The following is a 27,500-nucleotide window of genomic DNA, read 5'->3' as shown; positions in this document are numbered from 1 at the left end:
AATAAGTTTCACGTGGGTTTATTACTCATTTTTAAGAATCATACATATAAACGTAACCAGCAGTCAAACTCGTGTTGTTTCTGTGAATGACGCCTTCAGGCAGCAGAGCGGAACGCATGTTTGGGTCCAACAATCATCGGCGAACTTTATGTTTCTGCTCAACGTTCTACTCAAGCATCTCATTTCATGTCCGTTTCATTCGTTTTCTTCGGGTTCTTCTCGCTCAACCCCTGAAGCTTTACGTCAATCATCCCAATTATACATGAACATCTCACTTTGTTCACTTGTTTCATCACACCGGGCTGACAGGCAAGTGGGCGGTGTTCAAACGAGCTCCGCCCTTCCGGCGGCTTCCAGGAAACAAAAACAAGCTTCGCCGAAACGACGAGGTTTCCATGGTTACGTGTCTGCAAACGCTGGACTGACGAACCTGCTCGTTCATCTGACGCAAGATTATTTGACTGATTAACGCGCAGTGAGTTTATAAAATATAAAATCAAAGATTTCAACCAGATTTGATATGATTATTTATTTTATTCTGAAAGATTCGGTGCTTGTTGAGGATGATAATAAGGAAGATTCAAACCGCTTATTTTTTTAATTAGCTCATCGTTTTAATTCAAAGAGACAAATACATGTCTTTGTAGGTTTGATTGAGTTAACAGCACGTGACGGTTTGGTGCTAACATGTTAGCATATAAACCTAAGCATACTCACGTCCGCCGTACATTTGCCATGGTAACGCCACAGGCTTCAGAGAGAGAGAGAGAGAGAGAGAGAGAGAGAGAGAGAGAGAGAGAGAGAGAGAGAGAGAGAGAGAATAGAATAAAATAGAAACTTCGTTAGGTCAAATCACACACGTGAACACGTCACCATGCAAACACGGCAATCTAAAATGTGTCCTGCACACACACACACACACACACACACACACACACACACACACACACACAACCGCTTTACAGAGGGGTCAGCACAGTTTTTGGGGCGAGAGAGAGAGAGAGAGAGAGAGAGAGAGAGAGAGAGAGAGAGAGAGAGAGAGACACACACATACACACACACACACACACACACACACACAGAGACAGAGAGAGAGAGAGACAGAGAAAGAGAGAGAGAGAGAAGATTAGATTGATGAGATAGAATCAAAGAGTAACAGCTGCATCTTGTCTTTCTTCTTCTGCTCCTCCTGCAGCCTCAGGGTGCAGACAGATCCAGGTCCAGGTCCAGGTCCAGGTCCTTCTTGGGGGAGACCACGCCCTGAAAGCAGAGCTAACTAGATCACACAGGCTCTCATCAGCATGACAGCAGGATCTGTAGCAGCGCCGCTCATCATTCCCATCATGCACCTGCACACCCACAGAGCCAAGAACCACATCAGCACCAACACACCTGTCTCCATCCAATCAGGTACACACACACACCTGTCTCCATCCAATCAGGTACACACACACACCTGTCTCCATCCAATCAGGTACACACACACCTGTCTCCATCCAATCAGGTACACACACACACCTGTCTCCATCCAATCAGGTACACACACACACCTGTCTCCATCCAATCAGGTACACACACACACCTGTCTCCATCCAATCAGGTACACACACACCTGTCTCCATCCAATCAGGTACACACACACCTGTCTCCATCCAGTCAGGTACACACACACACACCTGTCTCCATCCAATCAGGTACACACACACCTGTCTCCATCCAGTCAGGTACACACACACACACCTGTCTCCATCCAATCAGGTACACACACACCTGTCTCCATCCAGTCAGGTACACACACACACACCTGTCTCCATCCAATCAGGTACACACACACCTGTCTCCATCCAGTCAGGTACACACACACACACCTGTCTCCATCCAGTCAGGTACACACACACACACCTGTCTCCATCCAGTCAGGTACACACACACACACCTGTCTCCATCCAGTCAGGTACACACACACACACCTGTCTCCATCCAATCAGGTACACACACACACCTGTCTCCATCCAATCAGGTACACACACACACACCTGTCTCCATCCAATCAGGTACACACACACCTGTCTCCATCCAGTCGTCCCAGTAGCAGTAATCGTCCGGGTCATTCTGAGACCTCCTTGTACTTGCAGTCTCTCCTGGTGTCCTGATCTTCTACACGCTGGACGGGTCCAGACCTGTGAGGGAGCAGCGAGGTGCCACAAAAAGCAGCAAGAAGTACAAAGAGCCAATCCTGCTGCCGGCGGGCCGCGTGGCTGTCCGAGCTGTGGCTGTCACCAGGTACTGCACACGGCTCGCTGTAACCAGAACCTCCCACTCTGAACAGAACCTCTCTCTGTAAACCTTCAGCTCACTGTACAATTTTTGCACCAAACTGAGATGTAGAGTTGATTTGTGTGTGTTGTCATAGCGATGGCAGAGAAAGCTCCACAGTGACAAAGGTCTTCCTGGTTGAGCTGGTGGATTCCGGGCCGAGGCAGGAGGATGAGGAGCGGCGTCAGGTGATCCAGCTCCTCCTTCACAGCTCCATGAAGCTTCAGGCAGCAGAGACATGCTTACACTGTGTCTGTGCTCTTTGCAGAGTCCTGCTGAGGTCTCTGCTGGTCCTGCACTGCAGACAGGTCTGTTCTGCTCCCTCTGGGCTTCAGTCAGTCACTCATGTTCCCTTCATTGCTTCAAGTCACACATATGGACCATAAAGACCATCCAGACCACATAGACCATCCAGACCACATAGACCATCCAGACCACATAGACCATCCAGACCACATAGACCATCCAGACCACATAGACCATCTAGACCACATAGACCATCTAGACCACATAGACCATCTAGACCACATAGACCATCTAGACCACATAGACCATCCAGACCACATAGACCATCTAGACCACATAGACCATCTAGACCACATAGACCATCTAGACCACATAGACCATCTAGACCACATAGACCATCTAGACCACATAGACCATCCAGACCACATAGACCATCTAGACCACATAGACCATCCAGACCACATAGACCATCTAGACCACATAGACCATCTAGACCAGGGGTATTCAACTAAAATTTGAAGAGGTCCAGTTAGAGAAAATCTCCTCAAGCAAAGGTCCGGAACATGATAATGTCTAACTTGCGTTATGATTTTGATATGTACAGAAGTAGCCCAGTAGTTGTATCAACGTCTGTAATCAACAATGGACTGTCAAATCAAGGAAAGTACAAGTTAAAAACATTTCAACAAAATTCATTGTTAACATTGAACTGACTTTAAATGTAAATACAAGAAGGGCTGCATTTAAAAATTAAATAGAGAAAATAAATAAAATAGCTAAAATAAAGTGCTTAAATTCAGAAAAAATTTAAAGTAGCAGCAGCTTGACTTGCGTCTCAACGTAACAGTCTCAACCAATTTTACAACGGATAAAAACACGAATCTCAAAACATCTTAACAATTTTACAGTTTATCTTTCTTCCTTCCACTTCCCCATTTTCTGTTGTTCAGTGGGAGGATTGGGCTCTAGCTTGTCCTGCCAGGATTTTAAATCTGGGCTTGAATGGTGTCAGGGCCATTCTCATGCACATGTGCAGGTGCTCATTGGTGAGCATGGAGCGATATTTAGTTTTAATAATGTTCATTGTTGAGAAAGCTGCCTCACAGCTGTATGTGGAGCCAAACATGGTCAAGATGAGGGAACATTCATGAGCACGTTGTTGGGCAGTGAATGAATGGGTTAAGATCCTGGTGGATTGATCGTATTGGGCTCTGAGACTGCTAATTTTCTGGGACCTCAGTTCAGACTTGGGTGGGTATGATTGTTCAAAAGCTTTGTGCTTTGTCTCATAATGGCGTTTCACATTGCCACTTTTAATAAGTGCCACGGTCTCTGAGCATATGAGACACACTGGTTTTGTGCTCGCGACGGGAAGAATAAACACGCATGCCTCGGTCCATTCCATGATGAAAGCTCTGTTTTCGCCGTCAACTTTTCTCTTCTTAGAAAGCGCCATTGTTACTGTACCTCTCCTGACTCCCACTCACTTGCCTGTCTGTCTTCTCTCGCTGTAACGTTACTTTTCTCGCCTGTCACTCGCCTTTCACCTCTTTCCTCTGTCTGCACTGAGAGTCGCAATGTTTATCTTTTTGAATGCACAGATTTGATCGGCTGAGTAGCATCACGTGAGTGGCGTAACTCGCACGTGATTGGTTAGTAAATTTCCTGGTCCACTGTTCCAGTGCCGTAAACAAAAGTCTAGAAAAGCTGTGCCCCGTCAAAATTAAAAATAATTTAATAATTTGTTGACTATAGGTCTGGGTCCGTATGGGATGGCGTCTGGGTCCGGATCCGGACCGCGGTCCGCCTGTTAGTGACCCAGGATCTAGACTCTATATGGTCTATATGGTCTGGGTTCTCTGATGTCATCCGTACTGAAAAAGTGCCCAATATGGCCGGAGAATCCTACAATCACATTCTGAAGTGAACACACAGCTGTCAATCAATCCAAGGTCATACTTAGGATAAGCCTTCATCATGTGTCCATTTACATCATCATGACTCAGCAGCGAGGATGCTGGGAAACGTGCCCCCCGAGTCCTCGACGGCGGGGCCTCGCTTTCTCAACGGTCGCCTGGGCTCCACGACTGCTGCGGCACGGAGCCGATCGCCTCCACCAAGGCCCACAGAGGTACACACACACGCACACGCGCCGCCAGGCTCACGCCACATTTCTATGTCCTCCTTTACACTTCCTGTTGTTTCTGTCATGTTTGATGCTTCAGACTTCACGCTCACTCAAACAACTGAGCAGCACGGAGACGTCCCGCATCCATCGCCAGACCGACTCCCTGCGGTGCGCACACACCACCATTTATTACATGAGAGGAACAACAGTAACACATAATGTATGGTAAAGTAATGAGAGACATCTGTCCATCCCTCTGTCCATCCCTCTGTCCGTCCCTCTGTCCGTCCCTCTGTCCGTCCCTCTGTCCATCCCTCTGTCCGTCCCTCTGTCCCTCCCTCTGTCCATCCCTCTGTCCGTCCCTCTGTCCGTCCCTCTGTCCATCCCTCTGTCCCTCCCTCTGTCCGTCCCTCTGTCCATCCCTCTGTCCGTCCCTCTGTCCATCCCTCTGTCCATCCCTCTGTCCGTCCCTCTGTCCATCCCTCTGTCCGTCCCTCTGTCCGTCCCTCTGTCCATCCCTCTGTCCGTCCCTCTGTCCATCCCTCTGTCCGTCCCTCTGTCCGTCCCTCTGTCTTCCCAGGTGTGCTCAGTGTTTGTGTTGTCGTCCTTTGGACCCGTTTGCTGGTTCCTGTCCTCAGTGTGGCGCTGTGGTTCCTCCAGGTCCAGGACAGAGACTGCCCCCTGCAGAGGGAGGACAGGTACTGCACACAATACTGTGCTGAGCCACTGGAGCGCCGTGCTAGCCTGATGGCAAACGCGCCACCTGACTGATAGCGGCACATGATCACACATTAGTGTCCCGTAAGCTATGATGTCATACATGAGGAGACTGAGGAGGTTGCAAACATTGAATATAAAAACTTCTAGTAAAGACAATCAGCGGTTTCCATAGAGAATGTGTGAAACTGAATGAAACATGACAAAGCATTGCGATGTAGCGTTGCGATGTAGCATCATGACGTAGCGTTGCGTTCCTCTGACAGACACTCCTGTGTTTGTACTGTAACGCCGTGGTTCCTGTCAACGCGCTGTCCTGTTTGATCTGTGAAGCTTCAGTCTCCTCGCAGCTTCAGCCTCAGGCCAGCTTCACTCTGCAGGTACGTGGCAGAGGTGAGCTGTGATTGGCTACAATGCTTCACTGTTTTCATGCCTCTAACTGGAGATTCATTTTTCAAATGGCTTTAGTATAAAAGTTCTTGAAATAAACATTTGAACTTCCCATCTGCCACATCCTGAATCATCCTGCCTCCATGTGTGCGTGTGTGTGTGCAGGATCGTGTGGTGTGTCTTTCCTGTGGAGCTGCTAACCCCGCCCACATTCTGAGCTGTGTGACTTGTGAGAGTCGCCTCCCGTCCGTAAGTCCTTAAGAGAAATCAGATGAAGTGATGATAAATGAACACAAGTCCGTTCGTTCGTTCGTTTGTGCGTTTGTTCGTTTGTTCGTTTGTTCGTTTGTTCGTTTGTGCGTTTGTTCGTTTGTTCGTTTGTGCGTTTGTTCGTTTGTGCGTTCATTCGTTTGTTCGTTCGTTTGTTTGTTCGTTCGTTCGTACGCCTCATTTCATTGAAGCGTTGTTAAATGTGTGTTTTCTGGAGAAGTTCAATGAGTTGTCATGCAGGCGCTGATCGGCGGTGCTGGCAGCGCCCCCTCTGTCCACTCAGGAGAAGACAGGCTGCTGTGCTGTTCCAAATACAAAGACATCAACCCCAAGGTGACTGACCAACCACAGAGCAGCCGGCTCTCTGAAGACGTGTCCTGCAGGGTGACAGTGAAGCATGATGGGATATGTTGTTGTGTGTGTTGACAGCACCGTCGTGCACTCAGCTGTGTAACGTGCTGGCGTTGCGGCGCGTGCGGACACCCGGACGCCTTTTACTGCGCAGCCTGTGGCTCCCGCCTACAAGCACCGGCCCCGCCCACATCCTGCACCGACATCGACCGCCACACAGGAGGCGCCACAGGTCACGGCCAGGTACTGAACCGCAGACAGCACGGACACAACACACACACACACACACACACACACACACACACACAGTAACCAAGCCATATCCTCTCTAATTTGTCCTTTTTGAAAGGAAAGATTTCTTGTGACCTGAAGTTCTTTTCTCTACCTTTGTTGAACTCACTTATTGGAAGTCGCTTTGGATAAAAGCGTCTGCTACATGACCCTGATGTAATGTGATGTAATATCCTCCCGCGTGTGCGAGCAGACTGCAGCTCCACCCTCTCAAGACCCCTCCCCCAGAGTGCTGCTAGCCCCGCCCACAGTGGACAAGCACACACAGACTGTGGGACTCTTTTACCCGTCCTCCACTGAGCTCCACAGGAAGGATCAGCAGAGGGCGCTAGAGCTCAGCAGGACGCAGCAGACGAGAGACCACCAGCCGCTGCTGAGTGCGGTCAGCCCGGGCAGAGGTCAGAGGTCATACAAACATACAGCACATCAGCGTTATCATTGAAATAGACAATAGACAACAATCAACTCATCATTACAATAAATCTGTGTGTCCATCAGGTTACTGGAGGAAGCAGCTGGATCACGTGTGTGCTCACCTGAGGAGCTACGCTCAGAACACTGCCCCCTTCAGGGCGGTGCTGGCAGAGCCTCGCTTGGGCCGGGTACGACATCAGACTTCAGCCTCTAGCGCAAAAAGTTCCATGTAGACGTTTTTAATATTTTCTTTAACAGGAAACCAAAACTTTCCCCATGAAGACATTTGTGTCCTGTTCCTTTAAATGTGTGTAACCATGGAGCCGTGTGAAACGCTGCCTCCTGTGGCGGCCATCCGTCACGCATGGTGTGTTGGTTTTGGTGTCTGGCGCCGCCCTCAGAGTGATCAGTCAGAGGTCAGAGGTCATGTTCTGTTCCTGCTTCTCCACAGATGGTTTCTGCCTTGATCTCTGAAGACAACTATGAGGTCAGTCTGACCGTCAGCTTTGTGTCGGCTGCTCAGGCTCAGGTCCGTCCGTCCGTCCGTCCGTCCGTCTGTGGGGTCTAAATGAATCCAACCGCTTTACAAAGTGTGGCAAGTGACCATGATGCTGTTTGTTCTCAGGCGAGCTCTGGAAGTGAGCACATTCAGCCAGCAGGCGGCGCCACCGGTGCCGGGCTCACAGGTAGGCCCCAGAGCCTCAGCAGCGTCACAGAGCGGTCGGCGGACAGAGCGAGTAAGACACAGGCGACGACTCTGAGTTTAACCGTAGCAGAAGCTGCTGATCAACCAGTCCATCAGTTGATCCTCTGTGGGGTTTGTTGTGTCTGCAGGTTTCAGGAAAACTTCCAAATCAAACCCGACAGCAGATCTGACACCCAAACTGCCTGTAAGTATCGGTCCAGACGTCCACAAACACTTGTTATGTTTCTGCCCAGGTTCTAAGTCAAGCAAATATTAAAATATTAAAAAGAAACAGGGAGAAGAAGAGAAGAACTGAATCCAGCTGGTCTCTCTGCTTCATCCTCTTCATCACTGCTCATGTGACCTTTGTTCTCTGATTGGATCCTGTGTGTGTTCAGCTGTTGAAGGCGCTGGGTCCGGGCAGAGGACAGATCCGTGTGATCCAGCAGCTCCTGGATCAGGTACCAGTCCCTCTGCAGCAGCTGCTCTGCTTACCTGTTTGAGCTCATTGATTGGTTCGTTTCTTCCTCGGTCAACAGGGGGCGGACCCTTCATGCTGCGGGGCCGACGGCCGACCCGCTCTGATGGTTGCCGTGGTGAATGGGCACCGTGACGTCATTCCTGTCCTCGTGCAGCGAGGCGGCGACGTGGATCAGCAATCTGGACGGTGAGCGAACAAATGGTGTGAACACGGCGTCTCTCCGAGCGGATCCTCATCTGTCTGATGTCACTTCCTCTTCTTCAGGATGAAGAACACAGCCCTGCACACAGCGGCAGCTCTGGGATCTGAAGGCCTGCAGTGCGCACAGATGCTGCTCAGGTAACCACACACACACACACACACACACACACACACACACACACACACACACACACACACTCCTCTGGGTGGCCCCCTGCTGGCAGTTAGAAGGCTCTTTTTTCTTGGTTCGTGGCGTTACCTTGGCTCCGCCCACTGAGGTCTTCCTCTTTCTGACCGTTCAAAGATGGCAGCAGGTCATAACACACTCACTTCCTGTGTTTCAGCTGTAACGCCAGTGTGGAGCGGAGGAACGCTGCCGGGCAGACGGCCATCGACGTGGCGCTGGGCTCCGGCTGCGACGCCATGATGTCTCTGCTGGCCGCCCGCACACTGGAAACACCAGAACTGGGCCAGGATGGTTTTGAACAGAAGAACAAGCTGGACCAGTTTCATGTCAAGAAGGACGAAACGTTTGAATGTTAAAGCATCTTAATGTTTACAAAGATTAAAGGTTTCTCCAGTTTGACTCGTTAAAGAACGTGTAAGGTCATGACCTCTGGGGAAGCCAACTGCTCCTCTCATGGCAGAAAACAACACGTCTGTGTCCATTAGGGGGCGCTGTAGGTACACATGACCTGTGTGACACTGTGCTGACAACGATGCTCAGAAACAGAAGTGAGAATGTTGACAGGAAACAGCAAAGCCTTCTGGGAAACTCCCATCATCTTCATCATCAACTCACACATCAGTGCCCACCAGTCAGAATTCTAATTGAAGGTCTCTGACATTCTGACCAGCAACAAGCAGAGACTAACATGAGACCTTCTGACTTGTAGTCGTTGGTTTTCTCTTCATAAATGTTTATGCATTTTATTTAAATGTTATGTAGTCATTACATCCCATCTGTGTGTGTGTGTGTGTGTGTGTGTGTGTGTGTGTGTGTGTGTGTGTGTGTGTGTGTGCATGGTTCTGTAAGTAAAGCCTGAGACTGTACAGCCAATCACAGCTCAGCACCACCATGTGTGGGCGGGCAGCGCTGCACAGGACACGCCCCCACATATGGCTTCACACGCTTCACTGCCCTCTAATGGAAGCAGACGGTAACAGCAGGCACGAACACGCTGCTGCCACCTACAGGTCAGGCTGGAAACATGCTTTGCTTTTCTTTGATTCATTTATTGAGAGTGAATGAATTTGACACTCTGATGTCTGGAAACAAAACCTAAGCACAAAATATTTATCTTCAATCAACCAGAAATGTACATAAAGAAAATCCTCACAGAGACACAAACTGACAATGCACAGATAAAGAGTGACAGAAGAAGATGGGACGCTCTGTAGCAGCTCTGCCCGGTAGCCTCTGAGCCAAGCGACCGGGCTCCGGGGATCTCAGCGCCGCAGACGGAGGAAGAAGGCGTGGCGGCACTCGCTGCTGTCCGCCGGATAGTATTTATCGTAGAAGTCCAGGATGTACTCCTCGGCTTTGAAGCCAAACTTCTGGTAGAGCAGCATGGCGGCGTTGCTGGCGGACACGTGCAGCGTGACGTCTTTCCCCATGCACGTCTGAAACACGCAACAACACCAGGTGACACCACTGACAATAACCCCGCCTCCAAAGCGCCGCTATTGGCTGACCAAGCGGTGCTTTAAGTTTTCAAACACATTATTTTTCATAGCTAATGCTAGCTAACTAGCTAGCTCTTATGCTATTGGCTGCACAATTTGATTTACAAAATTAAGAGATTGGCTCGTCACACTACAAACATTTTTAAGCTCCAAATCTTTAGGAGACCTGCGTTAAGGACGTCACCGTCCCCAGGGTCCTCCCAACTGTGGGAGACACGCTGGCTGCATCTCCAGTCTGGAGTTGAAGGTCTAAGTTAAGACGATTAATCACAATGAAGAATCACGACTATCAATGAGAAGAGCACAAAGGTCTGGATCTAACCCCTGAGCACTGAGGGACACCTAACTAGTGTTTGACCTGTGACCCTGCCGCGTCCCACCTGAATGAGGTGGTAGATCATGAAGGTGCCAATCCCTGCTCTCCTCCACTCAGGATGGACCAGCAGGAAGGAGATGTAGGCCTCGTTGTACTTGACATCAGGAACCATGAAGCCGAACCCGACCACCACCTTCTTGTAGAGGACGACCACGCTGAAGTCTGGGTACTGCAGACACTCGGACAGGTCCACACCTGGAGGCAGGGACGTTTGCTTTAACGGACGTTCGGGCTGACATACATGACAGCGAGTGGGCGAGGTGGGCGCGGTCGGCGTTACCTGGCCAGAAGCTATGGTGGCACATGGCGTTGACCGAGGGGATGTGGTTCGGCCGGACGTAGCAGTAGTCGATGGGGGCGTCGGCTTCAGGGGTCCAATCGGGATCGTTCCTGTGCGGGTATGCTCGGATCTCAGCCAGGAGGCGGAGCTTTAGCGGGCGGCTCTCGTAGTCCCTCCTGAGGAACCAACAGGAAATACTACTGACACCAACTCACTGCTGCTGATGCTACATGATGCTAGTACTGCTGCTGCTACAACAAATACCACCACCAAGTGCGGCCCACGTGACCGGTACTTCTAATGTTACTGCGGTACGAGTCCCTGCTGGCTGGCGTACCTGATGTACGGTTTCAGGATGCGGGACGTGTAGGGACTCTTGATGCTGAGGTCCAAACCGCCGTCTGCTCCCATCAGCCGATGCCAGAAGGTCACAGAGGTCAACCGGACATCCTTTCTGCTGGACAGGTTGGTCTGTGTACACACACACATTAATACACACTCTGCTTCAAGGGTTCTCAAACTGACCTCTGTGACCCTCTCCAGGTCCCCCGGGGCTTCTAGTTGCTTCTGATTGGGAAAGATCTGGATTTTACCTGAAAGCGGTCCAGAATTCGGAGCTCCTGGCTGTTGGTGCAATATTTTCCTATGGCTCCACCTCCTGACACCGGCCCCACCCCCTGGGCGCCGTAGATCCCTCCTACCAGGCTGAGGGTGGCGTTGACAGCCCGGTCAATGTCCAGCAGGGGGAGCCCTCTCTGCCGTTTAGCCTGGCGTACCAGCAGTTTCCTGTGCAGGCGTTTGGCTTGCGGGGTGACGGCCAACGCCAGTGGGCAGGCGTCCAGCCGCCGCAGCAGCATCTTCTCATCGTACAGGCTGAGAGGGACGTGCCGAGGATTCTGGGAGACGCTGCTGGCGCCATCCGCCTTGTCAGGATGCACTGTTCTCCTCCGCTCAGTTCCCCCGCCACAAGCCCCAGAGGACAGAGACGGACCTTTACTCCGCCCCGCCGGCGCCTCAAAGTCCTCATCGCGCTCCCGGCTGTCGTCGTCCTCGCTCTCTGCTTCGCGTTTGATGTGTGGAGGCGCGGGGCGAAGCTTCTTGCGTGCAGCCAGAGCAGCACAGGAAGGAGGAACGTACTCCATCCCCGGGTCGATCATCCCCTCTGCTTCCAGCTCCTCGTCATCTACACGTCCACCACACACACACACAGAGTGTTAGAGCCAAACAAGTTCTCAACCTTCTACAAAGATTAAGATAAGAGTCAGGACACACACACACACGGACACACACACACACACACACACACGGACACACACACACGGACACACACACACACACACACACACACACACACACACACACACACACACACACACACACACACACACACACACACACACACACACACACACACACACACACACACACACACACGTTCTCGGAACCTTAAATCTGTTTCTGTGAAAGGAAGCGACCAGAACCTCACCGTGGAACAGAGCCTGTGGTGGCATGGCGTCAGGGATGAGGTCCGCCTCTGACAGCAAACTGGGTGTGGCCGAGTGGGAGGCCGGCGTCCCGGGGGCGGAGAAGTCGGGCGAGGGCGAGGGTGACGGGCTGGTGAGCGGTGTTCGGTCGGAGGAGCTGAGGGATGAGAAGTCGATGACCTCACCTTTTTCCAGGACGAGGTCTGGTCGGCGCCCGGCGCCCCCGCCCCGACTGCCGGCCAGCTTGACGGGCGTGGAGGAGGTGCTACGATCGGGGTAGCCTCCTGCTGCCTCCTTCTGAGCCCTCCGGATGTCCTTGGCCTCCTGGGTTCGTGAGCGTTTCTCCTTCAGCTGCATGGCGTTCTCCACAGGGTTTCTGGCTCCTCGTTTCCTCAGGCCCTCCACGGTGATGATCGGGTCCATGATGGGTTTGGAAGCTGAGGGGAAAAGAAGTCAGTTGTCTTTGGTCGACTTTGATGAAGCAGGATGAACGCAGCGAGCGCCTACCTTTGGTTTTGGCGATAGATTTGTCCAACTCAGGCCGCAGTGTTGGAGGGCGATTCTGGACCAGCTTCCACCAGCCGGGCTCACCGAACTCCTGCGCTCCTGAGCGGAAGAAGGTGGGACTGCCGACCGACAGACAGCCAGCCACCGTGCTCCACCACGTCGATGTCTTCTTCCTGCAGAGACGGACGCTGTTATAACCACAGAAACTGCAAGCAAGCTTCCTTTAGTGAGACCCGAGTGAGATACATTCATGAAAAACAAGAACGCCTCTGACCTGGAGCCCAGCAGGAAGTTCCAGTGTCGACCTATGAAAGCACAGATGTCCTCCTTCCACCTGAAGTAACCCTGGCGCCCCGTCCCCTCCAGAGACAGATTATACATGGCCAACATCACCACCTGCAAGACAGGAAACACAACACCTGAGCACCTCAGGGCGCCAGCTCCATCTCAGCTTCAGGGCCGACCGCGGCCGTGTACGGGACTCAGACCAATTGGCCAGAACAGAAGCAGTTCCAGTCGCGTCTCTGACCGTGACTGTGAGGTCAGGGGGTCAGCTGAGCCTACCTGCTGCCAGGTCAGCCTCATCCTGTCGAAGCTCTCCTTCCCGTCCTCAGAGCAGTCACAGCAGAGGAACTTGAAGAAGTTATCTCCTTTCAGGTAGCTGGGCTGCTCGCGCCGGAGCTGGGCTGAGGACGCACACGCACACGCACGCACGCACACGCACACACACACACAGGCTCATCAGTGGCCGTCTTTGGGTTTGTGTTTTTGATGTGAAAATCCCAGCTGGAGGTGCAGTCATGTGTCACAGGGTACACCGCCGTGCCTTTGAGCCTGGCATGTGGGTGGGGTTACCTGCTGGAATCCACTTGTGGCAGCGCTCGCAGTAGAAGGCCATGTCCTCGCAGGCCCAGCCCCCTTCCGCCTCCTCGCCCAGGTCACTGGTCAGGGAGTCTCCGCTCTGGTCGTGCGACAGGTCTACTGAGCCCTGGTCTTCAGACTCCACTATCAGCAGCGTCTCGCCCTCCACCTCGCCCTCCTCCAGGCCCTCTGACGCCGACATGCACGCCGCCTCGTCCTCGGCTCCGCCCAGTGCCTCACTGCTGCTGTCCATGACTTTCACACACACCTGCAGAGGTGACACCTGCCTCCTTGGTGGTGTTTACAGACCTGTGGCAGGATGAAGATGATGCTGAACACCTCAGGCTGAGGTCAACGCTCCCCATTCTACAAACCAGAAGATCACAAATCCTAACTCCAGAGTGAAGTCAGTTTCACAGTCAAGTTACCTGTTTCAGTGAAGGGAGTGGTCAGCACCGTCAGGCCCCGCCTCCCTGAACTGTCTCTCAGTCTCCAGCTGTTTGGTCAGATTCCTCTGCTCCTCCAGCAGCCTCAGGTTCTCCTTCTTCCTCTGCACGCGCTCCAAGTCTCTGACCACACCCTCACGCAGACGCTGCAGGACACACACACACACACACACACACACACACACACACACACACACACACACACACACTGAGCATGTGCAAAGCACTTTGAGCAGCATCTCTATACAATAGAGGCTAAAGATGAATAGACACTTGATTCATTAAGTATACATTATCCTACATATGGTTGCATTTCTGCACCACCTTAAAAGATTGGTAGAAAACAATTTGGTTAGTATTGTATCCATTTGAATCATAATAAGAGACTTAATCAGATTTTCAGGATTCAATTCAACGTTCCACTTCCGCCTGACCTTCCATGGCGCTGCTGTTAGCCTAGCCTAGCATGCTGGTTGTATCCTGGAGCGGGTGTCGGTGCCGTAACCCCGGCGGGCCGCAGTGAGTTTACCTGCCGGTCCTGGGCCTGTTTGAGGTGAACCGCAGCAACGATGCTCAGCGTGAGGAACACAGAGACTCCCAAGACCGCTTTAGAAGCTGCAGACATCCCGCTGCTGTTAGCCGGGAGCGTTAGCGGACTGCTAGCTCACGCTTCTTCTTCGTCTTCTACTTTTGTGTCAGATGGGTCACATCGGTTTCACCGTCACCTACTGGGCTGGAAGGTCACTGCAGCTTCTACTGGTCTCCTTTAATGGACTGTACTGCGGTCACCTAACGACAGACAGGCAGAGAGTCAGGCAAGCAGGCGGGCAGGCAGAGAATCAGGCAGACAGACAGGCAGAGAATCAGGCAGGCAGATTGGCAGACAGGCAGACAGACAGACTCCGATGTAACCTTGTGTCATTTAAAGGATCGTGCGTTACAGGCGTGATTATCTTCGTTTCGCAGGTCAGTCACGTGGTCATAATTGTGCGTCGTAATGAGAACGTTAGCGCCGTAACGTCGAACTTTGCCGCTTTAATTTTGAAGGCGACATATCCAAACAGGAAGCGTTCAATGCCCATTCATGGCGCATGCGCGAAAGGATCTATGCATCGGTTTTTACGCAGAGCAGTTTGCGTAGATGCTCACAACTAACATGGCGGACGGTGAGTTCATTGTTGAGCATTCCGCGCGTGTTTCTTGTGGTCGTGTTGTGTTGTTTGCGTTTTTGTGTCTTGTGCTGGTGTTACCTGAGTCACGAGTCAGTTTGTCTCTCCAAAGTCCGTTTAATTTAACACAGAGAGCGTCGTTAGCCGCGCTGCTAAGCTAACTGTTGTGTGTGTGAAGTGAGCCGACAAACAGCAGAGTCACGGCGGCGTTCAGCCCTGTGTCTACATGTTGGCGGATAACGGGTGGAGACGCTGCAGACATCGTGATGAGTTTGAAGTGCGTAAGCAGTGTACGGGAGCGTTTACAGCGTCACGTGACCTAACATGACGTCACGTTGTTTTATTCGCTCTCAGGCTCAAAGTGACGCTGCCCTTTGACCCTCACACGCTGAACATGTAGGGGATTAGCTCAGCTGTCTCATGTCCCTCTGAGACAGTCGGATGACCTGCAGTGAGACAGAGAGAGACAGAGAGGAGGAGAGACACGGAGACGTAAAGACAGAGGGAGACAGGGAGGGGGAGAGACAGGGAGGAGACATGTCCCAAATACGTCACATGACCTTGGTGCGATTGCTTTACAGATCACACAGACGCAGATCAGTCCATGGAGGGACACACTGCTGTGAGTAAGACGCACGCACGCACGCACACTCTGTCAGAGATGTCACACTGTTACACCTGTGGACGATGTGTGAGGATGTTGGAGTTGTGAGACGGTTTTCTGTGTTTCAGTGTAAAGTTATTAATGTTTGTTGCAGGTTTCTGAAAACCCTCACACAGAGTACGGCCTGACAGAGAACATCCAGGTACATACACACACACACACACACACACACACACACACACACACACACACACACACACACACACACACACACACACACACACACACACACACACACACACACGCGCGCACACACTCTGAGTTGTGTGTGCTCTACAGAGAGGCTTGGAGAACGAGAAGGCAAGTGCAGAGAAGATCTCCAAGCAGAAGGTGGACCTCCAGGCGCTGCCCACCAGAGCCTACCTGGACCAGACGGTGGTCCCCATCCTGCTGCAGGGCCTGTCGGTGCTCGCCAAGGAGAGGTACCAGACCCTCACCCAAGTTCACAATCAGTCGCCACAGAATCTGAATTTCCCCCAAACGTTTCCTCTGAAGGTTTCCTCTTCACTCGCAGCCATTGTTCAGTTTCTTTGTCACTGATCCGGCTCCTGGTTTTGCTCTTCCGTCTCTTCCAGACCTCCAAACCCCATCGAGTATCTGGCTGCGTTCCTGCTGAAGAACAAAAACCAGTTTGAGGAGAGAAATTAAACTTCCTGTTTGTTTGCTGCTGTTTGTTCATCTTTTTTTTACCTGAATAAAACCTAAACAATGAGCTCCGTTTGTGTTTGTTTCTTGTCATCTCTGTGTGGGGTCAAAGGTCACAATGCAAATCTCCTTTATTTTGTCTTTGAGAAATGTGACAAACAATAAAACAGATTAGACGAAAGCCAATTTTATTGATGAAGTAACATAAATATGATGAATGTTTCACTGTACATAAACCTGGAGGGCAAAGGTCAACTTAAATAAGTGTCCACAGCAATAAATACATGGAAGAATCTTCAGAGACGCTGGACTTTGGGTCTCTCTGGGGACAGACGCTGTGATATATACACACATTTTCATTGGATACATTTTTACATGGCTCCCTCGTTCATTTTACACAAATAATTTCACATTTTGTTTTTCATAACTTAAAACAACTATAACAAAACTAAAAAGCAGCCGGAAGCCAGCAGGTTTGTTCACCTGATGACAGTGAGTCACACCTTTAATACAGCTCAGGTATCAAATACTTCACACTTCCTGTTTACAATTTACAAAAATATCTGAGGTTCTCCGTTTCCTTTCGGCACAGACGGTCAGTGAACGCAGCAGCTCTCAACCCGGCCCGAAACAACCCGCGACACTGACCTTTGACCCAATTGAGGGTCCAGTGACGGGAAGGAAGGAGAGACATGTCCTTCCTGTTTCTCCCTCCAGCTAGAGAAGCTTTCATAGCTGAATTGACCTCCACCTTTTTGTAATTTCTAAGTTGAACTGAAGACAGCAACAGTTTTTAAAAAAATGCTAAATTTGCTGCTGAACTCCATTTAGTGAAGCAGATGATTTATTCAGCATCCCAAAGTTAAAATGTTTCCTCACACACGTGTGAGAGATCAAAAAGACATAAAAGCTGAGCTCAGACAGCAGGGGGCGTGGCAGGGGCTCGGTAAGGGGCGTGGCAGTGCTAATGTCATGTACATCAATATAAGCCAGGTGATTATTGCTTCGAGAGAAACAAACTCATCGCTCCCTCTAGTGGCCCGGAGCACTTACAACCTTTCATTTACCACATCGGCCCTAGAAATAAGAAGTATAGAAGCAATATATTACAATTGATTTGATGAGTCGAAGACAATTGATAATAAATAATTGTTAACTGGATGATTAAGAGAAAGTTCAGTCAAATAAAGACCATGACCTAGTCTGTCCACTGAGCTGCGCTGTAGCTATGGACAAAAGGTAAAGGATGGGAAGGGGGGTAGTTACTGTCCACACCCAGAAGTAGAGCTTGACAGAGAGGCAGAGCAGTAAACAGAGCTGCAGGTCTGCTCTCCTCCGGACCAGGCTGATAGAAACCAGCTTAACCGCCCCAGTAAAGGTCAAAGGTCACATGGACACAAACACGTAACACCTAAAGGAAACTTCCTGTAAGCACATCTGGGCTGAAGTTAGACTCTAATACATGTTTGGAGAGTTTGACTTACGTTTTTGCTGAGAAATCAAGACGGACTGAACCATCTGACTGAGGGACTGAACCATCTGACTGAGGGACTGAACCATCTGACTGAGGGACTGAACCATCTGACTGAGGGACTGAACCATCTTACTGAGGGACTGAACCATCTCACTGAGGGACTGAACCATCTGACTGAGGGACTGAACCATCTGACTGAGGGACTGAACCATCTGAAATGAACCATCTGACTGAGGGACTGAACCATCTGACTGAGGGACTGAACCATCTGACTGAGGGACTGAACCATGCAAGACAAGAGCTATGCAAGACTTCCAGCATGCAGCCACGGCCTGAACGCAGTGTGTCTGTCCACTGTGGCTACAGCTTTCATAGTGTAGCTCTGTGTCCACACACACGCACACACACACGCTGAACAGAACTGATGCCAGGAACAAAAACAGATGTTATTATATATTATTTTGTGGAAAACAAAGAAACCTGAGACAAACTTTTGTCCTCCATCATGGCAAACAGTTTGCGTTGTTTTGTTGAATGAATTGATGAGCATCAAACCTACGTCAGCCTGCTACACGCGTGTGAACGTAAGAACCACAAACTAATTCGACTGTAGGACACATCAGGATCAGGATCAGGATCAGGATCAGGATCAGGATCAGGATCAGGTTCAGGTTCTCTCTACTCCATGGGTCAGCTCAAAACATCTTGGTGCTCTGTTTGGTTGCGAATTCAGGTTTGAGTTCAATCAAACCTTCTCCATTAGCCCGCCAATGCTTTTCATAGGTGCGCATCTCGGTTCAGGAGTTGTCCCTGGCTCACCTACTTAAATAAAAAGGGGCAGCGACCAGTTGAAGGAGAGCCCACAACGCAACACACACAAACGTGTCGGCAGAAACACACAACTAAAGAAGTAGAAGCAACCATGGAGGAATGACACCTCTGAGGAAACGCCGCCACACTGCAGCTCATCTGCAGCTCATCTGCAGCTCATCTGCAGCTCTCAGTGGTTTACATTTGTTCTCCTATATCACAGGCTGATGTAACAAAGTCACTAACTGGCACATGAACACACAAAGACGTTTCCCTGGTTCAGCTTCAGGTAGACGAAGTTCTGCTGTTCTGCATCTACAAGACTCAAACTACAAACCTACGAGAAGAGGAGGAGAGCCAACCAAAGACCAGCTAACTCTAACAGACACAGAAACCTCACTTCCCTTTGTTAGAGTTATGGACGCACATTTTAAGGTCGTTCGGGTGAAACCAAACAAACGGTTGAAGCCATAAGGGAGCCGAGCGTGTGATTTGGAAACAGCCCAGAATGCAAAGCGGCAACAACAAGCAGGGAAGGAAATCCAGCGAGTCCATTGGCTGCAACATTTCTCCATCCAACAACGTCCAGACATGGCGACGCGTCCACGCAGTGCTTTCAGAAAGACAACAACTCCTCACAGGTCAGGAAGAAGGGAACAGGAAGGGAGACTGCCAGCAAATCTTCAGCTAATACTACAGCAGCCAACAGGTGGCGCTAGAAGCTGGGTGGCACAGCTGCTGTGGGGTCACAAGTCAGGACACGAGTAGGACAAACACAGACCAAACTGGAGTCCCACCCAGGCACCCAACCCCCCCCCCCCCCCCCCCCACCCCCCAATCAGTTTTGGCTTTGTTCTTATTTACAGTGTCAGCGCCCCCTGGAACCTGCCTGGACGTCACAGGCTGGATTCCTGTAACTCCGTGCAGGTTCCCACAGATGAGGGCGACCCAGCAGCAGGGTCAAATGTCGGGGTCAAGTCATTGAGCTGGTAGCGGGGCGGAGCCAGCCGTGTCAGTCTGTCCGTGCGTGCGGGGGGGTAAGTCTTGCACTGGAGCTGCTGTTGAACGTATGCTGATGTGGATGTGGAACGACCCCCCCTTCTGTGGCTCCGCCCCCTGCCCCCAGCTCCGCCTCCAGCTACTGGTGGACTTCGTTGGCGATTAGACTGTCCTCCCCCGACTGAAAATCTGCCTCGTTGATGCTGTTCCCCCCGTTCAGCATTTCCTCGTCCTGGGACGATGCTCTGTCCTCTTCGCCGCTGCCGCCGCCCGGCTCGTCCGAGTTTGGATCTTGAAGAACTTGAGCGATGTACATCTGCTGCTGCTGCCGGGGCGACACGAGGTCACAACAGGTTAACCACAAGCTGTGACAGTGTGTGTGTGAGTGTGTGTTCGACTTCTCAGTGAAACACACACCTGGGATTTATTGGTGGGTGAGGAAGAATGACGAGTCGGACGTCCGTTCTCCACGGTGTCGACGTCGGTCTCCTTTGTGTCGATCTGAGGCAGGAAGCAGATGGTTAAACAAAGTTATGCTGCGTTCAGGTGCTTATCAGAAGGTCGGAATTCCAGATGAAAACTTGAAAAACTACGTGATATATATTATAATAACAATCAAAAAACACACGAAGACCTGAATAAAAACATTTCATTTGTTTGTATAAACATCATCAGTTTGTTGTCTGTTGTACCTTGTAGTTGTGAGCGCTGAGGTACTTAAAGTGTCCAAAGCAGACGTGAGACAGACAGACCACGATGGTGACGATCAGAACCACCAGAGTGAACATAGACGTCGGCGTCTCAAAGCCTGCAAGCAGATTAACCATTAGCAGATTAGCTGTTAGCTATGCGGAAAAGAAAAGCTAATCCATCGAAACCCTGAGGCCACCTGTCAGTCATTAACACGTGTCGTCTTTACTCTGTCCAGCACATACAAACAGGAACCCATCTTCACTTCCTGTCTGTAGAGGATGCGGTTTCTCCGTATTGGTTACAGATTTCAGTGGGGGACATTGCTAGCAAGCAGTTCCTCTGCTAACAGCAAGGCGCGGGTTTGGGTTACCTGTGCGTACAGTGGAGAAGAACAGCAGCCAGAAGAGGCAGAGGATGGGCGCGGCCACCACCTGAGTGACAGCTCCAGAGTGGATCTTCTTGTCCAGTTTGGAGGGCAGGTAGGCGTAGTACATGTTGTACCTGTCCACCAGGTGCTTCAGCAGCATGTACATCAGACCTGACAGGAAGCACCAAAACAAACAGGAAGTCACCTACAGCCATGTACACAGACAGTGTGGTATTATGGGATGTATGGGTATACATCCCATAATACCACACTGGAGTCATTGCTGCATGGTTGAATACTTTACAGGTGCAGTACTAACCAAAGGGGACGATGATGGGGCAGGTGATGCTGTAGGCCATCACCACGGTGAAGACGTTCATGATCCACGCGTACGCGGCCCCAAACTGGAACTCGTAGGCCTGATGCTGACACAAAACGTACAAGAATGCATTTGATGTTTGCTAAGCTAGCCTAACAGTTTCCCCCTGCTTCCAGTCTTTGTGCTCAGTACACACTTATTACTTTTCTGAAATGTGGGTGGGCGGGGTTACCCTTTTAACATTGCGGCGGTCGGCGGCGGAGCGGGCCAAGCACAGCCGGATCATGTACATAAGCAGGCCCGGGATGCGCAGCAGGTCCATGGCGTTCCCGATGAATGCTGAGGCGATGACGTAGTTCACAAAGAACGCTCCGTTATCCGGCAGGAAGACGCACCTGGAGGGAACACAGCCTGTGAGCCGCACGTCTTAAAGAGCAGTAACTGATTTTTGTCTATGGGTGTGATTCCTCGACTAAAAGAACAGTTTGCTCTCTTACTCAAATCGGATTTTAGCCTCGGCCAGAAACTTCTTATCAAACAGCCAGCGGAAGAAAACGTCCAGGCTGAAAGAGACAAACAGAGACGGTTTAACTGGACAGTGTGAGACAGTCTGAGACACGTCCGGGGACACGCTACCGCCGTTACCTGCTGAGTCCGAGCGACGGCAGCAGCAGCACCATGAAGATCAGGAAAGTGTAGCACTTATGCATCGTGGTCCTGTTTTCTCCTGACCTGATCAATAGAAAGGTCAGATTAGGACACACATGGATGAAGAGGAGGAGAAGAAGGACAACGATGAAGATGAAGAGTTGTACCTGGTCCAGTGAGCCTCAAAGAAGGCGGAGTAGTAGACGATGGTTGGCAGCAGAGCGGAGAAGGCCCAGAGCAGCAGAGTGGGAAAGAACTGAGTGACGATGGGATTCTGAAACGCAAACAACCGGCACAGCTGAGCCTGACACGCTGAGGCCGACAGGCTGAGGCTGACGCGCTGAGCCGGACGCACTGAGCCGGACACGCTGAGCCTGACTCGCTGAGCCTGACACACTGAGGCCGACGCACTGAGCCAGACGCACTGAGCCTGACACGCTGAGCCTAACACGCTAAGCCTGACACGCTGAGCCTGACACACTGAGCCTGACACACTGAGCCTGACACACTGAGCCTGACACACTGAGCCTGACTCACTGAGCCTGACACACTGAGCCTGACACACTGGGCCTGACACACTGAGCCTGACACGCTAAGCCTGACTCACTGAGCCTGATGATCAGTATGAGGATAATAATTGATGCCGATGACGGATCAGAATTGTGCATTTCAGAGACCCAGAATAAGAAATGAGAACAACTTCAAAGGAACTAAAACATGACCCCTGACCTCTGGCCCAGCTGGAGATCTAAAGAAACTGTTTCCTGATGTGTAATGAGTGCTGCGAGCCTCACGGGGCGCTACACTGAAATAAGGTCACAGCATCTTACGTTCAGGTACTCCACAGGCTTGGTAACGTTGAACTTGTCCATGGTGGAGATGATGATGGCCGGGGTGGTGAGGAAGAAGAGCAAGAGGAAGAGGATGCAGTTAATGATGAAGCAGCGGACCCACCAGTAGATCCCACCTAGAGACAGGTGCTCCCTGCAGGAGGAACCAGGAGAGAAGCCCTGAGACCCACACACTCTGCCCCATCACAGCTTTGTGGCTCACGCTGAGCAGAACTCGTACGTACCAGCGGATGTTCTGCGGGTCGGGCGCGTACGAAACACTCCAGTTGTGAACGTGAAGCGTGTCGCTGAACTGGGAGGAACGCAGCTCCAGACGACACCGACAGCCCTGCACCTGACAGGCGTTAAAGTCCTTCAGAATGCTGCGAGACAGAGGAGGGGGCGGAGTCAAAGGAGCTGGAGTCAACACTGACATAACACACACACATACACAGTAGGCGGGGCTTACGTGGCGGTTATAGCCTCATTCTGGAAGGTGACAAAGGCCATGCCTAGTGGCTTGGTATGGACCTTCTCCTTCTCCTTCCTGTACTCCTCCTTCAGCTTGGCCTCCGTCTTGGTGTAGTAAGTGACCGCCTCCTCCTGCAGGACACACACACACACACACACACACATGCTAACATGCCAACACACCCAAAGGGAAGCCCAATAACATGCTAACATGTTAACACGCGCTGCTCTGGGATAGTGGGACCCCCCAATGTTGCCCGGCGTTGTCATGGTAATAGCAGAGCTTTGTCTAAACAGCGTTATTCCCAATCCCACCAAACTTGAAACCCGTCAACCCAGGTGCTCGAGTGCTACGTGTAAGGTGCCATGGTAACGAGGCAGGATGGAGCCATGATGTCACCTCCTCACAGCCGGCGATGGCACAGCAGCAGAGGTGTCCGCAGGGTTTAGGGTTGATCATGGTGGGGACGTGTTCCTTTGCCATCAAGTCTGTGAAAAACTTCTTGCTGCGCTCAGTCTTCTTCCTGCGTCACACACAAACACACACACACACACACACACAGCTTAGTTCACTCCCTGCATTACAGAGTCTGTCTCTATTTTCTTTTTTCTTTGTCTGGCCAGCTGAGGACATGAAGTTTCCTTCCCCCCCCCCCCCCCCCCCCCCCCTCCACACAACCACACACCTGATCCGCCCCCCCTCCTCACCTCTCAGCGTTTAGAGCCATCAGTTTGGCAACGTTGTAGCAGATCCGAGCCTCCAGCACAGTGCAGTTCTCGTAGGCTTGTCTGAAAAATGTACAAAGGTTTGTCTGCTCGGACCAATTCTCTGTAATTAAACTCATAAACTCATGGGTTTCTGATGGAGGCACGCCCACATTCCAGGGTGTCTGATTTGTCTTTTGGACTGTGGAGAGTGGCAGAGAAACTCACTCAAAGTGCTGCTTGATCTGACTCTCCTCTGCATATTTGGAAATGCCGTTAATAAATAAAGTGCGTTTCACCTGCAAGACAAGAAAATACACAAATACCAAAGTGAGATCAGAAACGCATATGTGACAGTCAGGGTGGAGAGAAACGCCACGCCCAACTACACTTAGTGTGTATTAGCTGGATGGTGGAGGTCGGACATGTTCAGTGAAGTTGAACGGTTAGCCATACCAGGTCGTCCTCCTTGTAGTGCATCTTGGACGTGTGTCTCCTCATGCTGTAGACGGTCAGCAGCAGGTACATGAAGGCAAACGAAGTGTGGAGCCATAACAGGTTTGTCCTGGGAACACATTGTTGGAAAAGTCAACGCAAAGCTTCATCAACGCCGAACGCCGAACTGCAACGACGATAACGTGCAGTTCAGTCCAACAGACTAGCTAGCTACAGCAGCTCGATAGCGAGCGGCGGCAGAGCAATACGTAACAGCGCAAAAACGTATTCCAGGAGAAAACTCACCCAGACTTCAGGTTGGCTATGGTGGTGCGCCCGAAGCTGTAGGCGTTGTTTTCTAAAAACAAACAAACAGAGAGCCTTTATCAGAAATCAACACATGAACTGTTTCATCAATATTCATTCACGCACTGAACAGGAAGTCACTCGCCTGGAATAAACTCACAGATCACAAATTTAACTTTGGCCTTTAAGATGTTTTTAATGTTGTAATGTATTTGCTGTAATGTAAACAGACTTTGTCTCCATGGTTACGTAGAACATGAGGTCTCTGACTGATGTCCTGGTTGGAGGTGACAGATGTTTCCAGAAGCATGAGGTGTTTGGTTTGTGTTGAATTGAACGAGAGAAGAAGAAGTCACAGCTCAACAGACGCAAAGCAACAGATGAAGAAGAGTAAGAGGACTGAGAGACGAAGAGTGGAGACGTCTGAGGGTCCACATGTAAACCAGAGGAGCAAAGAGAGCTGTGCAGCAGAGGAGCAGCAGATACGTCCTCTCAGCCTCTGTACTTTCATCGTCTGCAATGTGTGAAATCATGTTGGACATGACCGGTCACTGTTGAGTCAATGGTAATGGCGTTTCTGATTTACTATCTTTAAAAAGCAGCTGTTAGCTTCTTTGTGGCCCTAGATTGTCGGCGCAGCAGCTGTTGTTTTTAGGAGGAGACATCGGCGTAGGAGAGAGCAGAGGAGAGAGGGGAAGCTGAGGTCAGCCTACAGGCTCCAGTCCTGCCCTGTCCAGTTACTCGTAGCTACAGAAGATCTGGAGTCAAAGACAGAGTGAAGCCACCACACGTCTTTCCACGCTGCATCTCCTGGTTTCTGGCTCATTCCCGTCTGTCCAGTAATTAACATCATGCTGAGTAATGTGGCCCTTGGTGTCTTCAGGTCCCCAGAAAACCCTTTATGTTGTGAACTTTGGTTAATGGAAAGCCTAATTTATTTATTTCACCTTTGGCTCCTCCCACTGGAGTTTAAACCTGTCAGTTACATCATTCGCCATGCTGGCTCCTGAGCCACTAGTTTTGGCCTGTCGGTGGCGCTCTTACCTAGCAGGTCTCCTGAGAAGTTGACAGGCAGGACGATGCCGACGGAAAGGACGCCGACAACCACCAGCAGGCCGATGATGTGGCGCTGGAAGGAGAGATAGTGCACTGCGTCCTCGCCACACTTCTCTCTGATCTCTTCATCCCTGAGGAGGAGGAAGAAACAACCAAACCCATAAATAATCAACGTGAACACAGAACACATAAATACATAAATGAGTTGAACAGAGAGTTAATGGAAAACTTGAAGGTGATGTCATATGGATCAGCACTCCTACATGTGCACAGCGCCCTCTACAGTGAGTTAAGCCTGGGTGCAGTAAGCTGAAAGTAAAGGTGAAGAGAAAACCTGGTGTGGACTCACTTTATCCTGAAGATCGCCGTGAGCCATGAGCAGAAGCCCTGTGAGCGCAAAACAAGAACAGAGGAATCATCACCATAGCAACATGTGACACTCGAACATCCAAAAATACAAACTCTGTGCTTCCCAATGTTTTTTCCAAATTTTTTTTGTAATATTTTATGTTCCATATGGAACATAGGACCCAGAAGAAGGAACCAGACAAAGGAACCAGATGAAGGAACCAGACAAAGGAACCAGACGAAGGAACCAGATGAAGGACCCAATCTTTCATGGTTGTTTAATTTTATTGTGAAGTGATTTGTGAATTGTTTGTCTTGTAAAATAGTAAAACATTTTCCAATGTTAAATATTAAAATGTAAAAATTATTGCAATGTAACAAAAATGTGAATGGCTGTCATCAGAAGAAGCTGTGACGGTATTGATGCTGATCGTTCGCCTGCTGTCCTGACAGTGATGTCAGCAGTGGGCGGAGCTTCAGTGGGTGCTAGGCGACCTCTTAAGACACTAAAGTGGATTAGAGGCGACAGGAAGCAGGTGAGGATTAAACTTTCATTGCAATGACATCATGGCACCAGTCGCCACTTGACCTGATGTGATTTGTTCACTCAATGTCCGATTGATCTATATCTATTGTATTCATCCATCTATTGGAAGGTTCCCGGTTCGATTCCGAGCTACATTACATTACATTATGGTCATTTAGCAGACGCTTTTATCCAAAGCGACAGTCATTATGCGGCGCCCTGGAGCAGTTGGGGGTTCAGTGCCTTGCTCAGGGGCACATCAGCAGTGCCCTGTGCCCAAACTGGCAAGTCACCAGCCACCAGTTCACTTCCTTGGTCCATACGGGACTCGAACCTGCGACCCTCTGCTTCCAAGAAGAATCCCTACCGACTGAGCTACTGCCGCTCCTCCTTGAGAGCCTGTTCAAGTGCTGTTGAGCAAGACGCTGAACCCCTGAAGCTCCCCTCCTGTGTGTGTGTGTGTGTGTGAGCTCATAGATTACTATTGTTATTATCTATTGAACGTCTGAGTGATCAGTTGGATGATCAACGTCTCACATGTAAGACTGAAGAACAAACAAAACATCAGTACCGATTTTCAGATGGATGCAACTTTACACCTCTAAAATACAGAATTAATAAAAATACACAGAAAAGAGACGGTGATGAGTGAAAGAAGAAGAGGAGGGAGCAGAGATGAAGGAGGAGTGCCCAGCGTCCTTACGTTGTCTCTTTGGTCGAAGTCCACCGAGCTGGAGACGGACGTCAGACGTTCGTAACGGTCTGGTGTCTCCGAATGCATCGCCGAGGCAACGCTGCAGAGAGGAAGTGACAAGTCAACCTTTGACCTTTGACGACGAACAGTGAGCGTGTGTGTGTTTGTTATCTTAATTTCTTCAGTGCTCCAGCAGGCGGCAGAGTTTCAC

The 27,500-nt window shown here is 50.5% G+C and overlaps 5 protein-coding genes across 9 annotated transcripts in view; 2 read left to right on the top strand and 3 right to left on the bottom strand.

The window, feature by feature from the left end:
* Positions 1-387: 387 nt before the first annotated feature.
* Positions 388-9,422, top strand: dzank1 (double zinc ribbon and ankyrin repeat domains 1). Its single transcript, XM_076170710.1, has 24 exons — positions 388-475; positions 1,196-1,410; positions 2,136-2,283; positions 2,414-2,504; positions 2,585-2,624; positions 2,714-3,062; positions 4,318-4,433; positions 4,572-4,693; positions 4,788-4,858; positions 5,274-5,405; positions 5,497-5,527; positions 5,674-5,787; positions 5,963-6,046; positions 6,308-6,400; positions 6,497-6,661; positions 6,903-7,107; positions 7,208-7,311; positions 7,575-7,652; positions 7,749-7,860; positions 7,958-8,013; positions 8,207-8,269; positions 8,348-8,475; positions 8,554-8,628; positions 8,835-9,422. The coding sequence occupies exons 2-24, from the start codon at positions 1,302-1,304 to the stop codon at positions 9,031-9,033; spliced, it is 2,685 nt and encodes an 894-aa protein (XP_076026825.1). The 5' UTR covers positions 388-475; positions 1,196-1,301; the 3' UTR covers positions 9,034-9,422.
* Positions 9,423-9,462: 40 nt separating this feature from the next.
* Positions 9,463-13,937, bottom strand: kat14 (lysine acetyltransferase 14). The gene is made up of 10 exons (XM_076170683.1): positions 13,679-13,937; positions 13,388-13,509; positions 13,098-13,219; positions 12,824-12,996; positions 12,319-12,753; positions 11,426-12,015; positions 11,170-11,303; positions 10,833-11,008; positions 10,557-10,747; positions 9,463-10,113 (listed from the first exon to the last, which is right to left on the bottom strand). Exons 1-10 carry the CDS (start codon positions 13,935-13,937, stop codon positions 9,940-9,942), a joined length of 2,376 nt encoding a protein of 791 aa, XP_076026798.1. The 3' UTR covers positions 9,463-9,939.
* A 180-nt stretch (positions 13,938-14,117) lies between these two features.
* Positions 14,118-15,162, bottom strand: pet117 (PET117 cytochrome c oxidase chaperone). 2 transcript variants are annotated; one of them, XM_076170688.1, is made up of 3 exons: positions 15,072-15,162; positions 14,660-14,919; positions 14,118-14,276 (listed from the first exon to the last, which is right to left on the bottom strand). In XM_076170688.1, the coding sequence occupies exons 2-3, from the start codon at positions 14,753-14,755 to the stop codon at positions 14,118-14,120; spliced, it is 255 nt and encodes an 84-aa protein (XP_076026803.1). In that variant the 5' UTR covers positions 14,756-14,919; positions 15,072-15,162. The 2 variants fall into 2 exon arrangements, with proteins under 2 accessions (XP_076026803.1, XP_076026802.1); XM_076170687.1 differs by having other exon boundaries at positions 15,043-15,149.
* Positions 15,156-16,675, top strand: dpy30 (dpy-30 histone methyltransferase complex regulatory subunit). Its single transcript, XM_076170685.1, has 5 exons — positions 15,156-15,296; positions 15,881-15,921; positions 16,058-16,105; positions 16,243-16,385; positions 16,539-16,675. Exons 1-5 carry the CDS (start codon positions 15,272-15,274, stop codon positions 16,609-16,611), a joined length of 330 nt encoding a protein of 109 aa, XP_076026800.1. The 5' UTR covers positions 15,156-15,271; the 3' UTR covers positions 16,612-16,675.
* Positions 16,676-19,729: 3,054 nt separating this feature from the next.
* The window catches only part of LOC143016382 (mechanosensitive cation channel TMEM63B-like), a 13,737-nt gene continuing 5,966 nt past the window's right edge, over positions 19,730-27,500 (bottom strand). For 3 of the 4 annotated variants that reach the window (XM_076170701.1, XM_076170702.1, XM_076170700.1), the window contains 20 exons: positions 27,299-27,389; positions 26,071-26,108; positions 25,710-25,852; positions 24,666-24,717; positions 24,381-24,489; positions 24,153-24,223; positions 23,928-24,008; positions 23,620-23,743; positions 23,218-23,351; positions 22,994-23,131; positions 22,749-22,902; positions 22,086-22,192; positions 21,916-22,002; positions 21,768-21,833; positions 21,503-21,665; positions 21,271-21,376; positions 20,955-21,122; positions 20,584-20,699; positions 20,309-20,392; positions 19,730-20,216 (listed from right to left, as the gene is read on the bottom strand). In XM_076170701.1, coding sequence (XP_076026816.1) covers positions 20,031-20,216; positions 20,309-20,392; positions 20,584-20,699; positions 20,955-21,122; positions 21,271-21,376; positions 21,503-21,665; positions 21,768-21,833; positions 21,916-22,002; positions 22,086-22,192; positions 22,749-22,902; positions 22,994-23,131; positions 23,218-23,351; positions 23,620-23,743; positions 23,928-24,008; positions 24,153-24,223; positions 24,381-24,489; positions 24,666-24,717; positions 25,710-25,852; positions 26,071-26,108; positions 27,299-27,389 — 2,218 coding nt within the window. In that variant the 3' untranslated portion in view covers positions 19,730-20,030. The remainder of the gene's footprint in view (positions 20,217-20,308; positions 20,393-20,583; positions 20,700-20,954; positions 21,123-21,270; positions 21,377-21,502; positions 21,666-21,767; positions 21,834-21,915; positions 22,003-22,085; positions 22,193-22,748; positions 22,903-22,993; positions 23,132-23,217; positions 23,352-23,619; positions 23,744-23,927; positions 24,009-24,152; positions 24,224-24,380; positions 24,490-24,665; positions 24,718-25,709; positions 25,853-26,070; positions 26,109-27,298; positions 27,390-27,500) is intronic. The other variant, XM_076170703.1, reaches the window with a different exon arrangement.

Source organism: Genypterus blacodes, unplaced genomic scaffold (genome assembly GCF_046128005.1).
Source record: "Genypterus blacodes isolate CSIRO-AG114 ecotype Tasmania unplaced genomic scaffold, CSIRO-AGI_Gbla_v1 ptg000227l_1, whole genome shotgun sequence".
In the NCBI taxonomy this organism is placed as follows: domain Eukaryota; kingdom Metazoa; phylum Chordata; class Actinopteri; order Ophidiiformes; family Ophidiidae; genus Genypterus; species Genypterus blacodes.
This window is presented reverse-complemented; position numbering and strand designations above follow the sequence as displayed.